The sequence below is a fragment of the Schistocerca gregaria genome, chromosome X (assembly GCF_023897955.1).
Source record: "Schistocerca gregaria isolate iqSchGreg1 chromosome X, iqSchGreg1.2, whole genome shotgun sequence".
In the NCBI taxonomy this organism is placed as follows: domain Eukaryota; kingdom Metazoa; phylum Arthropoda; class Insecta; order Orthoptera; family Acrididae; genus Schistocerca; species Schistocerca gregaria.
The window spans coordinates 432,790,163-432,806,125 of NC_064931.1; the positions used below are offsets into that span (position 1 = coordinate 432,790,163).

Here is a 15,963-nt window from a genome sequence, read left to right on the forward strand (position 1 = left end):
GATGAAAGGTATCTAATATTTCACGTACGAATATTATGCAGATCCGAACATAGGGTGGTTGTAATAAAGGAGGGGACTGAACGAAACTTCAATAAAAATGAAGCAAAAAATTTCTGTCGGCACCCAATTTCCTTCAATTTAAAGATTTTAGTATGTTCAGTGGTTTCGGCAATCTTGTTTTATGTTCTTTCACATGTGGGAGCCAAGTACGTCTCTCGTCGTATGTAAGCACCAAGAATCTCACTGAGTCCTTAAGAACTGATATATGAGCGTAATTATAGGGCATGAGCTTTCAGTAGAAGCGTGCAGCGTGGCGAAGACCAGTATGCGCAGTTACGGGCGTGAGCTCACTCATCGAACGGTGAGGCCCACGAGAAACACAGGCCGTGGCACATACGTCACACCACGTGACATCGCAGGTTTTACGAGTGCCAGCAATCGTCTCCGGCGAAGAGCGACTATCTGTTTCAGACGAGTTTAATAATTCTTGACAGCGTGTTTAAATACATGCAAGGCCTCGATAGCACACGACGAAATTGAGATTTTTACTGGGAACCTTTTCAATTAAATATTGATTCCTGTGGGCTCTGTATGGGGTCGAGGGTTCGTGAAGTGTGGCGGACAAGCCGACTAGTTTGACGTCACAAGTTCGTTGCAGGGCCTGTATATTTCTTTGCCCCCAGCGAACGGATACCCCACCGAGAACGAAACTCGACCATTCAGTCGAATTATGGACCGCAGCTACAGTGAGTTCAAAAAGGGCTCGACCATAGCGTATGGAATATAATAAGCACAATCATAAAAATACAGCTGAGAAACTAACAATAACAATTCCCTTACATCGGTTAATACCTATATTTAGAAATTAACCGTTACCCGTGGCTGCGCGTGCGAGGTAGTAGTTTCGAGATGATGAATGATGGTTTGTAAGAAAGCTGTTGTACGTTCAATATCAGCTGTCCGTCGTTGCCGAGCGGTTCGTGCAGAGGTGCGAACAGGACTGGGCATGAGCGCACATCGCTGATGTAAAAAAAGATTACAATCCTCTACTTCACACTCTTAGGGTTCTTTTTTTTCTAAAATAGCATGCGTTCTTCCTCACGGTCCAAACTATTTCCGTACAAAATTTCAACGAAATCGGTTCAGCAGTTTAGTTTTGAAAATGTAATAGAGCTACTTTCGCATTTAATAATAATGGTATGGAAGTACGAATTAAACACGTTGGGGATTGTATACGCATTGTATTCATTACGTTGAATCGTGTTACGTAGAACATGTCAGTCAATAAAAGCATTTTAACATATATCGCTTGAACGTCAAAGAGTAAACAACTTTTTCAAACAGTAAATATGTTACTCTATGTCACGTAGATAAAACTTTAAATTACGATACCTTTCTTGTCGTCACCCGATTATGGTGACATAAAGCCTGTTCGCTGACCTAAGCTACGCTCAAGTTACCTGTGAAAACCTCGCGAAAATTCATCTAGTATTTTTGGAGATTATTGTGTTTAGACACAACGATTTTACATTTTTATTAGTAGTGTAGATAACACGCTATCCTCTCCCTTTCCTTATGTAGTTGTGTTTCATTCACTGTATTGGATAGTTCCCGCTCTGGTTTGAAAGCTCTTGAGTGATACTCAAGAAATATGGTAATATGGGTCGAAAACGCCGCGAAACGGGAAAAGGTTGTTTCGAAAAGGAGAATCTTTTCAAGAAATCGAAGAAATCATTGGCAGACCTGCCAGTACAGTGAATACTATTATATACAGGTATAATCAAAAAAAAAGTACGAAAACTAATCACAAAGCGGTCCTTCCGCATTTCTGTCGGAGATAGAAAAAGGACAGCTACTTAGGCAAATCTAGAAAAGTCTAAAACAAAGGGCTCCAAACCTAGAAGTTCAGATGCACGAAGGAAAGTCTGTTTCAGAACAGACTGTAAGGAATGTGGTTTATGAAGTTGGGTGTGGAGGTCGAACAATACGTAGGAAACCGTACATCACTAAAATTAACTGAAACAAGCGAGTTTCTTTTGCAAGAAAACATAAATCCGATGGGTTTGATTTATGTAAGAAGGATGTATTTACTGACGAGAGCCGATGTGAGCTGTTTAAGCCAATTGAGCGAGTCACAGTGTAGAGAAAACGGAATTGTAAACTCTAAGAGAGATATATAATAGCCTCAGTTAAACATGTAGGAGGTTCAGTACTTTTCTGGGGCTGTATGACTGCAAAAGGTGTTGGGAATCTGTGTTATATTGATGTAATTATGGAGCACAAGGTTTACATAAACAACCCGAAAACACATATGTCCAGAAGTGTGAATAATATGAGTCTCTATGGGGATTATATATTGACAGAAATAATTATCCAAAACATACAGCTCTAGAATGAGATTTTCACTCTGCAGCGGAGTGTGCGCTGATATGAAACTTCCTGGCAGATTTGGAAGGTAGGAGACGAGATACTGATAGAAGTGAAGCTGTGAGGACGGGACGTGAGTCGTGCTTGGGCAGATCAGATGGTAGAGCACATGCCCGCGAAAGGCAAAGGTCCCGAGTTCGAGTCTCGGTCCGGCACACAGTTTTCATCTGCCAGGGAGTGTCACACAACTCTAGATGCAAGTCTGTGGCTGTTGTATAACAGTCCCCGCTGGATGCCGACACCAACGCGCCCCCAGACATTAGTCCAATAGTGAAATGGCCAATGGAAAATGGTTCACATGGCCCTGAGCACTATGGGACTTAACATCTGAGGTCATCAGTCCCCTAGAACTACTTAAACCTAACTAACCTAAGGACATCACACACATCCATGCCCGAGGCAGGATTCGAACCTGCGACCGCAGCAGTTTCGCGGTCCCGGACTGAAGCGCCTAGAACCGTACGGCCACCGCAGCCGGCTTGCCAATAGAGAATTTGTGGAATGTACTCGACAAAAATATGAGAAATCATCAAATATCCAATAGAATTGATCTAGAGAACGCTCTACTAGAGGGATGGCGTAAAATTACAATGCTAACCACAAAATCTCTCGTGAAATCTGTGACAAGGCGAATGCAAGAGATGATAAAGAGGAAAAGAGGACTTATTAAGTAGTATCCAAAACATTCCATGTTCAGAGTACAATTTTCAGTGTTGTACACGAATGCTTATTTTGCATTCTACATTGCCTGTCTCTGCTTTTAAATGTTTAACTGTGTTTATGTAGCTGGAAATCTGTTTTTCTTTATTGTATCTCCATTTCACTGTAAAAAGTCCATGTCCCTGTAGTGCTTCATTCTGACAATTTTCCACTATCTGTACACCCTGTAAAAATAAAACCATGTATTATACGAATAGTTTTTGGAGTATTTATATGAATGTAGCTGCATTTACCGAACAAAGTAGTCGATCCATTTGAGATACACTGAATGTGAATACACAAATTTAAAGAATGAGAGACGATTCAGCTGCCTAAAAGAACTTCTTTGTACGATGATTAATACTGAAGTTACCAACGTTGAAAGGCTACTAATTAACACTGATGTGAACATTTCTCATAAATGCAGAGATACAATGCAACAAGTGAAGTATCATCAGATTAACATTCAGCAATGCTGTTTCTTTGATCTAACTACACATTCTGTATTTACAATAACTTGCCTGTCAGGAGCGGAAAACTAATATCATAATTAAAAAATGGTTCAAATGGCTCTGAGCCCTATGAGACTTAACTTCTGAGGTCATCAGCCCCTAAAACGTAGAAATACTTAATCCTAACTAACCTAAGGACATTACACACACACACACACACACACACACACACACACACACACACACACACACACACACACGCCCAAGGCAGGATTCGAACCTGCGACCGCAGTGGTCGCGCGGTTCCAGACTGTAGCGCTTAGAACCTCTCGGCCACCTCGACCGGATAACATCACTAGCAGCTCAGTCAGCACCATGTGGTGTATTTAAGTACTATTTAATAATATTGTAACCGTAACATAGTATATTCCACATAGATTAAACAGTAAAACTGTCATTTCAGGGCTTAAAGGACAATTAAAGTACTTACATATTAATGGTGTGGAGTATAGTAGTTTGATGATACAGTATGAATGGCAATGGCAAAGAAAGCGTTTCTGAAGAAGAGTAATTTATTTACATCGAGTACAGATTTAAGTGTCAGGAAGGTTTTTCTGAAAGTATTTGTATGGAGCGTAGCCATGTATGGAAATGAAACATGGACTATAAATAGGTTAGACAAGAAAAGAGTGGAGGCTTTCGAAATGTGGTGCTACAGAAGACTGCTCAAGATTAGATGGATAAATCACGTAACTAATGAGGAGGTACTGAATAAAATTGGGGAGATGAGGAACTTGAGACACAACTTAACTAAAAGAAGGGATCCTATGGTAGGACATGTTCTGAGGCATCAAGCGATCACCAATTTAGTACTGGAGGGTAGCATGGAGGGTAAAAATCGTAAAGGGAGACCAAGAGATGAATACACTAAGCAGATTGAGAAGGATGTAGGTTTCAGTAGGTACTTCGAGACGAAGAAACTTGCACAGGACAGGGTAGCACGGAGAGCTGCATCAAACCAGTCTCTGGACTGAAAACCGCAACACATGAAAGGAATCATGAAGACCATGTAAAATGATGTGTTATACGTACATTAGACGTTAATTTTAAGGATGTTTTATTTGGTTATTAATATTTGCACTAAGAAGTAAGACTAACGATTTGCATTGGGAATTTCTACTCTGACAGATGAAATGACATCAGTAGTGCCTCATGCCCTCAGTCTCTGAGGCTTTGTGAAGAGACCTAGGTTTTAGACTAGAACATTGGTTCATAATCAGATTATCATGAATTGGATGGATGACAACTGGTAACTTACATTTCTCAACTGACGTCGAAAATTTTTTCGAGCTGCAGTATTCTGATCGGCCACCTCCCTATCGATTCCACTGCAATAGCGACATTACTTGTGGACGCTGTGACGTCTCCGATCACACTTAATTTTAATTTCCAGTGCTTATGGTGAGGGTAACTGTTAGTTCGCACAATTTATTGCATGTGGAGGGATGTTCCAAATAGAGAAAGTCACCTGTTCCCAACGCACAGATGCTGCAGTTGACCACCCTTCGCGTCCCCTGTATGCTGTTGGTTGGGGGACTTTGATTCGGTAACAACGCTAGCGTGAATAGGCCTACATTACCGTCTACACATAACATGAAAGAGCTAGAGTTTAGGCACCAAATTAAGAACACTGTCTTTACTAATGGAGATAACTCCATATGAGGCTATCTGGCAAGGTCTCGTAATGCATTAACATTTAAATAAATTTCATGTATGTTTTTATAATACGTTGCACATAATAAGAGGCAAGTCATTACCCATCAGTGGAACAAAAGGAGTCAAGTTTGAGCGATTTTATCTGAGCTCAACTAACTGGTAATTTCCAAGAAGCGGTGCACATGGAAATCGCTGCTTCACTACGAGCGATATGTTGCGAAGGCTCGACTCTGTAGACATTGACAAGAGAAACGACAAAAGACGAACTCATTGAAAACAGAAAGTCATTAAAAAAGAGTGAGTATTCGTAATTTTTTCACTCAGTGAAATAAATAATGTCGTTTACTTTACTCATCAGGTATATCGTCGTCGTGCACAATACTGTGTCTGGTGTAGGCACCATTCATTTCTTGCTGTATCCATTTTACACTGTTTTTATAAAAACAGAAATATTTACTCTCATACCACGTTTTACTACTCTTGCGCAACGTTCCGTTGTCAAAGCAGAAAACAATATCCGTATTAACCGCATCGAGAGTCGAGTGTTCGATATATGTCGCTCGCAACCACGCCACGACTTTGATGGCAGCGTTTCTTGGAAATTGCCAACGGACTTAATTAGTCTGCACCTCAACCTCGATGTGTATTTCGGAATTGTCACCTACGTATGCCAGTTTGATAATGAAGTGTTTACTTTGGAGACGGTATAAAAAAAAAAGAAGAAAAATTCCTGAGATTTTTGCACTATCCATATCTGCCACTGTCAACAATCCCCCTTCAAACCCACGCGAAGTCAATGCAGACAATTAAATTACTATTAACCCTATTGTCTCCAATGACGGTGCAAATCTGAGGTTTTTTGAGACGAAACTGAACACTGTAGGTTACATCACATCATATAAACCATTCTGTTGCCGTTCCTGCAACACCAGGGAGATAGTCTCGCCTCGCCTCGTAGGACAATGTCTGAGCACACACACTACTACCGTTACCGAACGTGCTGTGCAATATGTTCGTCAGTGTCACTCTCCAGGACAATGACTAGAAGTGGCCCCTCTGTAGTCCATGTAGGGCATGATTAGTCGGCGTCTGGTCCCATCTACTTTATCCGTGACTCCACCTGACCATTCGCGTCAACAGGCGGAAGTAACAGCATATCCGAATCGTCTTGCTATCGTTACTATGCAATACTGCAGGACTTCGTCGTAGCCAGAGGAGGCTACACGAGGTAATGGAATTATGGTCGAAGAAAATCTATCGATAGATTTATGGGGCTGCGATTTGTGTGGGATCCAGTGTGAAATTCTATAATATGAGAAGAAAATTCTTCCTGTGATATTGTTGCTGTAAGCGTAAATTTTTAATTAATTTTCAACTGGGTTGAAGGTAAACAGAAACAGTTATGAAGAGCTGCTTAACAGAGACTCCCTTCTCAAGTTACACAAAATGGTTCAAATGGCTCTGAGCACTATGGGACTTAACATCTATGGTCATCAGTCCCCTAGAACTTAGAACTACTTAAACCTAACTAACCTAAGGACAACACACAACACCCAGCCATCACGAGGCAGAGAAAATCCCTGACCCCGCCGGGAATCAAACCCGGGAACTCGGGCGCGGGAAGCGAGAACGCTACCGCACGACCACGAGATGCGGGCACGTTGCGCATTGATGCAGCTACTGAACCTCTAATAATTAAGTGTGCCCTTATAACAACACGCGCAATGTGAGTAGTAATGGCAAACACTGTCACTTGAACTCTCTGATTGTTGACAGGGAATTTTTCAGTCTACAGAGAAGTGCTGTCGTGTGAAAATTACTGCGTATTGCCTGTATATTTACATATATGTCCTAGTTCTTGCAGTACACAGCTAGGTATAATCATGTGCAGCTGGACATAATGTGCAAAATACTACCTAAACATCAGTATAAAGTTAGCATCGAACGGTACTTCAGCACTAGGAATCCTTACCATGCTTAATCTGAGTCTATGCCAGCGTGATTTGGAAACTAGATGTGAATGTCAGCGAAAATTTGAAACTGTCAAATCGATAGAGAATAGAAGACCACTGTTCAATAAATTTCTGTGTTTTAGTAAAAAAGGAATATATTTCATGAGTCCCATCGCAAAGGCAGAATCATTGGCATGAATGTTCTTTAGTTCCCCCACGTGCGAAGGGTGCTGATTCCGCAACTGTGTATTCAATGAATGAAAAACGATTGGAGCGGCTTTTCATTAACCTGCATATTTGTATAAAACTGCAACTATTTTATATGTCCTTTTAACTTCTTCGTAATTTTTTCGTAGCCATCGTTAAAATATTATTTCACGTGATGAGAAGTTAATCTAGACACCTAAGGGAAAGAAAATTTGGCTACACAGCAAGAAGTTATTGCAACATTGTTTCAAAAACGTGAGATATGAGCAATGACCATTATTGCTCCTAGATCAAGGAGTAGAAAACTCTTCGGACTTTGGGAGGAATTCCGATAAGCTCTGTCGTATGTGGTCGAGCCTACTCCAAGAAGCCGCTGATGATTGTAGGTTAGCGCAACATTCTTGGTATCTCTGTACATCTCAGTCGTACCCATCCATTTTACCGTACGTGAGAACTTTTCTGTTGCTCTTTCGTATGACAGCATCAGAAAACAAGCGAATAGATGTAATGCACAGAAAGTCTGAAGTCAGTCAATATTCAGCATTTGTCATTCGCGTCATAGTTCTGTGTGTGCCTAAATTCCGTTTGCAAGTGGGTTTGCGTCATTGCCTGGCACGGTATGTATGATCGATTCTGAATCGACAGACGCCTACCGCCGCTCTGTTGTGCTCTGCTGAAGAACGGCCGTTTGTCACGCTTTACTGTCGCTAGAAATGTGTTTGCCCACGCCATATAGCAATGTTCCGTACTGTATATAGGACGGAGCTGTGAACGCTTATCGTTCCCAGCAGCGAACATGGGAAATGGGCTTGTCAAGCGCAGTCCATTTGCAAGACTTGATAAACCAGAAGTTCCTATCTCTCACTGGTAATGCACAGATGAGAAATGGTCGAAAACGCATCTTTACAACAGATTGCTCTATCACAGATTACTTTGGACTTTACCTATTCGTATAGCTTTAGGTCGAAATAGGCTGGCTTGAAAGACAGGGAGGGGAAAGAGATTCGTGTCAGATTACCGATTGTAGGTCAGGTACACCAGGCAGCCCGAGTATGGCTTTTGGGCGGTTTTCCACACTCGTGTAGCCAAATGCTAGGCTGGTTCTCCGCATTCGGCTCAGAAACGCAACACAGACAAATAGTTAAAACTCGGAAACAAATAAAATGAAATTTATACGATACATAGAAACATGGGGAACAATTCAGCATCAGTTTGAATATAACCAGAACACGCAATTGATATTGACTAGTAGCAAGTGTACCCAGTGTCTTCTGTCGTGAAATCTTTAAACTGTATAGCCGTACATTGTTGTTCTTCTACCAACTGAAAATGCTGGAAGGCTCCGGGGTTTAAAAGCTTCCAGTATTGTTGCACTTTTAATTCAAGTTTTTTTTCTTTCGTACTAGTAAGCGTCAGAGACAGACAGAATACAGAAAGTGTTTGCATGTATCTGAACGTTACCTACCTGACAGCAAAATAATATGTACAAATCCCATACAAACTACTCTCTCAGTTCATTACGTTATAGTTGATGGGTACCTAGTATATACTCGCAGCATTAGTGTGTTTGGAGATTAAAAACTACAGTTTTACAATAGCTTTGAATTTTATCTTGTAATAAATCGTGATTAGTTATCTCAAACTAACCGCCTTCCATGAAACTGTTATTTGTTGCTGACTCCTATCCTAGCTCAGATACCGTCTACTCTCTTGCTAAACTCACCAAAATGTGCTATTCAAAATTGCAAGACTTGTGCTATTACGAATTAAGTAATGACGTGGAATTGGAGATAAATCAATAACCAAAGAAAAACTTATTCTGTTGATGGTGAACGCAAGGTTTTATCGTAACTATTTAAATGCTGAAGAAAATAATCGCTGACATATACTGAGATTTCATGTCTTATAACATTACAAATTAAGTTCAATCATGCAACAGTAATTGGTAGGAGACGACTAACAGATTTTTAGCCACTTAGACATCCTCTAAAATGTCCGCCATGTTAACAACATAGCCTCACAGGTTTTCCCATTCTCCTCTGTCATACTGTAAGGAGCAGTGAAATGAAAACGAGACAGACTGTAGAACGAGCACCTTTTGGTTCAAATTAAAACAGGTGATAGTGGGTCCACAACCAATTATATTGAGATAGAGAACCAATGGTGTGAAATTCATATTTATCGTGTTATGGACATACACAGCGTACACCGAATGACAACGTAGCTCATGGTAATCAAAATCTACATCTCCATGGATTCTCTGCAAATCACACTTAAGTGCCTTGATAATAATTGTCTATTATTCCACTCTCGAACAATTCGCGGAGAAAACGAACACCTATATCTTTCCGTGCGAGATGTGATTTTCCTTATGTTTTGTGATGATCGTTTCCCCCTATGTCGGTCGGTGTCAACAAAATATTTTCGCATTCGGAGGAGAAAGTTAGTGACTGAAATTTCGTGAGAAGATCCCGCCGCAACGGGAAATGCCTTTGTTTAAATGATGTCCACCACAAATACTGCATTATGTCCGTGACACTCTCTGCCCTATTTCTCGATAGTACAAGACGTGCTGTTCTTCTTTGAACTTTCCCGATGTACACCGTTAATCCTGTCTGGCAAGGATCCGACACTGCGTAGCATTACTCAAAAAAGGACAGACAAGCGTAACGTAGGCAATCTCTTTAATAGATCTGTTGCATCTTCTAAGTGTTCTACCAACAAATCGCAGTGTTTGGTTCGCCTTCCCCACAATATTTTCTGTGTGTTCTTTCCAATGTAAGTTGTTCAAATGACGACCGCCAGTCTCAATGCATGCATGGCAACGGGGCAAGTAGTTCTGCCGCACTCTCTCAGAGATTCCTGGTATATTTGTATCAGGAGACAGACAGCATGAGCCCTTGGTGATCAGGGGTGTACGCTGTTTACAACCCGCCCATGTTCTTGTGTACAACAGACATCCGGGATCTTTGCGGGAGTGCGGCAGAAATACATGCGCCGTTGCAATACATGCACTGAGATTGGCGGTCACCCATTTGAAGGATTGAGGGGTTGACAGTAATCATGAATAGTATTATTTCTAACCTTATAGTTAGTCCCACATGCTCATCAAGCAGAAGTCAGTTTTGTACAATAATCTGTAATCATAGAAAAAGGGAAATAATAGAGAACTGTAATAGAACATGACTGACATATTCTCTTTTTGATTTAAACAACACTCATTTTATCATAAATATCATGCCACTAAAAAAATAGTCTATTTTCAAGCAAAATATTCTTTTTGATCTTTTCAATATGTTCTTACATATTGCTATTACTTGTATAAACATTCATAATTAAACCATACGTATCAAAACAGGCAGTATAATGTAAGTCAGTATCCTTCTTAGTGCCTTTGCTTGTAACATGGGAGAGTTAACTTGTCAAATCGCAACACCTTCAAACATGTAAATATCCTGTTGTCCTTTATTTTTGCTACGAGTTTCACTGTTACACTACGACCTCTTCCGAACCCCTGACCCACGTGTGGGAAGAATCCAACCTCTCGTACAATGGAAAGAGGGGCCGGCATACAGTCACTGGTATCCGTAGACTTCTCTGTAACACAGCGATCTCTTCGATTATCACTTGTAGGCTCAGCATTCAACATTCTGGCGGTTACACCGGTTATTAATGTACCAGCAATTCAATGGATTACCTCGTGCTTATATTAACCTGTGATCTTGCAATTTTAATCACTTACATATTTTACCTATACAAATACATGCCCAAACTTATTACTCTACATTAATTATCTTTTGGTATTACCATTTTTCCGTCTATGTGTTACGTGCAGAGAAATCAAACAGTGAACATTATATGACTATGTAAATGCAATATCCCCCTGTCTAGTTGATACGCTCCAAACCCTGACCTTCTTTTGTTTTATCACATTTCTCTCCCACAATTCAGGACATCGTTTCTTCCTTATAAATCCATGTAAATCGTCTCCGAATTCGTCTGACGGTTCTATCACCGAAGTCATTTCGAAATCTCACAGCTGTTTACTCCATCCCGCTACAGTGCTGCCATCACGCCTGGAGTTCTTTCGTGCAGTGTAGGGACTTGTCTCTGTTCAGGTCCTCTTTCTGCACGAAAGGAAATTTCAGCACTCGGTTTGATAGGGGAAAAAACACTCAACAAACCCCCATTTTAGAACCAACAGATATGGAATCGTGTGAAAATAACAACTACAGTAATAACTCATACACCCCAAAAATTATGACAAGTCCCGTTTTTTATCTGATCGCCTTAGTTACTACGAGCTACGTTCTTCTTATGCGGCGTACACTGTGTACGTCCATAACACAATAAATATGCGTTGCCGGCAATTCGTTCCCTATCTCAGTATAATTCTTTGTGGATGCTACTACCAACGGTTTCAGTTTGACCAAAAAAGTTTGAGTTGCCCTGCAGAAGTGCCTTCTATTTGGTCTCAGGGGGGAACAGCGCGAACGTTCACCATTGTACTATTTGTTTGTTAGATGTGTCTGAGCTGAGGTCAACGACTCGTGTGTACATCCAACTTCACTATGAAGTCCGAGAAAGAGGAACATCGGGTATATAGTGCGGTTTTTGTTTGCAGAAGGAGTTTCAGGAAGTGAAATTCATGCCCGAATGTCTGCTGTATATGGCGAACACAGTATGTCATTTGCGCGTGTTTTTTGCGTGGAGTGAACGTTTACGAGGAAGTCGGGTGTCACTGAAAGACAGCAGTCGACCATGGCAGGCTCATCGTGTCATTACTTCTTCTTTCGTTGTTGTGGTGGATGCTGCCGTCAGAATGACCGCCAGCGGACGGTGTAAGACATTTAACTCATTTTGGCCATCATTCGCGGTACTGCTCACACTATCATTACAGAAGATCTGATGTTCCGGAACGTCAATGCGCATTGGGTTCCCCACGGCCTGACGGGAAGTTGAGCAGAATATCGATAACGCTGTAGTACCTGGAATGGTATGACGATGAAGATTAGCTCGCGGATTAACCCCCCACCAAAAAAATCCAAGGAGCTCCGAGAGATTCATGATGACCTTTTTGTTTGACTGCAAGGCCCCGCTACTCATTGACTTTCTGGAACATGACGCCACAATTAACGCACAGCAGGTACGTGGACAATTTGCAAAAACCGCGCCATTAGAATCAAACGGCCAGGATTGTTAATGGACTGCATCATTCTGTTGCAGGATATTGCCTGTCCACATGTTGCCAAAGCTTTTTAGACTGTGCTGCAGAAGTTTCGATGGGAAGCCCTTACGCGTCCTCCACACAGTCCCGATCTCTCCCAATGCGATTTCCATATTTTTGGAGCTCTGAAGAAAGACGTTCCCGACCGTTTCATTCGTACGAAAAGGTGTACACCTGGGTACAATCATGATTCCATGGCCAACGGTAATCTTTTTTCCGTGAAGGCATTGACCTTCTTGTCTCATATTGGGATACATGTGTTATCAGTTCAGGCGAAGTAGTTAACAGCTTACTTACTTTATTCCCAAGATCTGTTTTTCATTTGTCTGACCCTTAGTCTTGACTTTAAATTTGTTTTATCCACCTGTGTTTGTTTTAGAAAGGCGATTCGACAGGTATGAACCACCCTTTGCATTGGAGGGAGTAATATATTTCTTGAGAAGCATACTTGAACGGATCGTCTCTGAATTTTGAGACTGACGCTTTCCAAGACGCGCAGTGCCTTTGTTGTAACGTCTCACACCGGAGTTTGATGAGGTTCTCTGTGTCGATTCCACGCTAGCTAACCAAACCTCTAACTAAGCCTGCAGCTCCTCTTTATATCTTATACACCACTTCCGTTAACCCATCTTGCTAAGAATCCCAACTGGAGAACAATATATAAGAATTGAAACTATCTGGCAAATGAAAGATACATGCCGGACCCGAAATCGATATTGGAACCTTGCCTTTCACGGACAAATCACTTACCGACTGAACATACAGGCACGACTCACAATCCGCCCTTACAGCGTCAATTCTGCCAGTCCTTTGTACTACTCTGTAAACTTCACGGAAGCCGTTCTGCATACTTTGCTTTCCTAACGCTCCTAGGGGAAGGAGTGCTAGACCAGTGAAGTATACAGGAGATGTTGTACTTGTTTATGTTAATTATCAGCAGCTAGTCGTCGTAACCCACAGGCTGGGCTTTCAACAGTTGCAGCCATGCCGAGACAGAACACGGAAGGGGCTGTTGTCAAAGCTGCTGGGACACCTGCCATATGCGAGAGAAAACCGAGAGGAACGAGTGGCTCGTATAGCGAGTATCGCGTTATATGGTGGTGTCTGCGGCAAAAAGCGGGCGCACAGCTGGTAGCCGCCTTGCCTCGGTTCTGATTCCCGGAGCCGCGAGTCGCTGACCGGTCAGCCCGGATGGGAGAGAAGCCCTGCGCCAACTGGTTCCCGCGCGATCGCCAGCTCGTCTGCAGGTGGCAGCCGCTGTAATGGACCCGTCTCCTGCGGCTTGCGGACGGGTCGGGAGCCACTCCGTCATCAGACCAGACCCGTCTAGCTTGCAGTGCCGTCAGTGTCTCAGTGTCTAAGGAATCTGGGGTGTGTTATGAAATGTTCGTTTTCGTAATGGAAGACTTTGCCGGGGCGGAACAGTTCTTGGGTGCTGATTAATCTTACGCCAGCTCAGTCTTCTCGCAGCTACTTAACCGAGGTCGTTATCCAGCGTCATTGCAGCGGCACGCGGGTTTGTGGTAACAGATTCGAAACCAGGGTGAAGCTTTCACCACTTTTGATTTGTGATCGCATCCTTAACTCAACGGTTTGGCCGTCCGCATGCCGGGCGTAGGACACAGCTTCGATTCGCTGTAGCGTCAGTGAGTTTTACGTCTTAAGAGGACTGGCTTTGGGTGTACTTTGCGTTGTGGTGACAGTGGAGGACCTAAATGTAGGCCTCAGGTTTGGTAAACTGTACTGTAAACAGTAACAGAGCGGTGTGCTAACCACATGTTACTCTTTGCTGACGTCCAGTAAAACCCACAGACATCAGTCCGCAGCACGTGTTCCACAGGCCTGATTGCGGATTTACGTTATAATAGCTGTGTGGCCACCAAGGATAATGAAGGGGGTGACGCACTGTGCCTTGATTACCAAATGAATGGACAGTGTCGCACAGAAATCCTACACCTCTCAACTGTTCCTCATATCATAAGGCCTAAACCACAGTTAGTGCTGATCCTTCCAACATTCGTCGCCCGCTTGGTGCTATTCAAGATTGAGAGGTATGTGCCATCAACAAGTATCATCCCATTCATTTCTTTCATTTTGGCAATTCTCCGTAGCAGTACAACCACAGCCGCACAGTACACAGTAATTCATTTCAGACATCCCCACGACTTCTCACAACGCTCAAGGAAGGGTAGATATCCTACCTTGATAGTGTAGTGTGTTTCAGAAACATCCATATTCAAATTCTAGGTTACAAGTATTAAATTGGCAGCGACTGAGTTCATCCATTGCCGTCCAGCTATCTAAAACTGCAGGACAGCCTCGTGACTCAGGTTTTGAATTATTATTTATTGCCGCTGCTGTTCTACAACACACATGAAAATTTTGTGGAAGCACTTTTAACCTCCTCTTGTCTGATCATTGTACAGTAAACTTTATACAAATAGAATTTCTCGACGTCTTAAGGAGAAAGAATTATTTTTTCAAGCTATTTACACTTCTTTTATGCTAATAATGTTACTGTAAAACTGTCGTGTCTGTCTGTTTGTCTGTCGGGACACGCTGATATCCAAAACCACTTGACGAATTTTCAGGGGTTTTCACAAGTGACATCAGTTTAGCCTGGAGCACCGTATAGGCTTTATTTCATCGAAATCGAATCACAAAAAACATCATAACTTAAAGTTTTATAAACGTGAAAGCGTATTTGTCTCTTGCCTTTTCACGGCCAAAGTGCTGAACCGATTTTGTTGAAATGTGGCAGGGAGATAGCTTGAACGACGAGGTAGAACATAGCCTACTTTAGAAAATGTATAGTACAAAATATTTAATTTGTAGAATATTACGCGAATTACGGAAATATATTTACTCTTTGAAAAAGCTATTCGTTCTTCGGCTTTTGAGTTCCATCATATTTGTGAAAATGCTTTTATTGATTGATGTGTTGTACATCATACGATTCTTCAACATAATAAATAGAATGGTTATGCAATCCTTAACGTGTTTAATCCACACTTCTACACTGCAATGTAATACGTGCGAAAGTAACTCTGTTACGTTTTCACGACAGCTTGAACCCTGATGAAGAACGTAGGTTACTTTATACAGAAAAAAAGGCAAAGTCGACACTTAAAAATCTGAAGTGTACGGCATGGAACACTTTTTTTTACGTCAGTGAACACAAACCATGTTAAACAATTACTAAATTTCTTGCATAACGTACACTCTGTATAATGTATAGCGACTTCAGCAGCACAATACATAGATGCGCACACGTGTCCATTCC

At 41.8% G+C, this 15,963-nt stretch overlaps 1 protein-coding gene across 5 annotated transcripts in view; it reads left to right on the plus strand.

Moving 5' to 3' along the window:
• Positions 1-15,963, plus strand: part of LOC126297991 (carbohydrate sulfotransferase 5-like) — a 712,441-nt gene that overhangs the window by 563,814 nt on the left and 132,664 nt on the right. Inside the window, exon 1 of one of the 5 annotated variants that reach the window (XM_049989305.1) lies at positions 14,570-14,731. The exons of the other annotated variants lie outside the window; for them this stretch is intronic. Within the exon in view, the coding sequence (XP_049845262.1) occupies positions 14,604-14,731 (128 nt within the window). The 5' untranslated portion in view covers positions 14,570-14,603. Of the gene's footprint in view, positions 1-14,569; positions 14,732-15,963 lie in introns of those variants that run through there. 5 annotated transcript variants of the gene reach the window in all.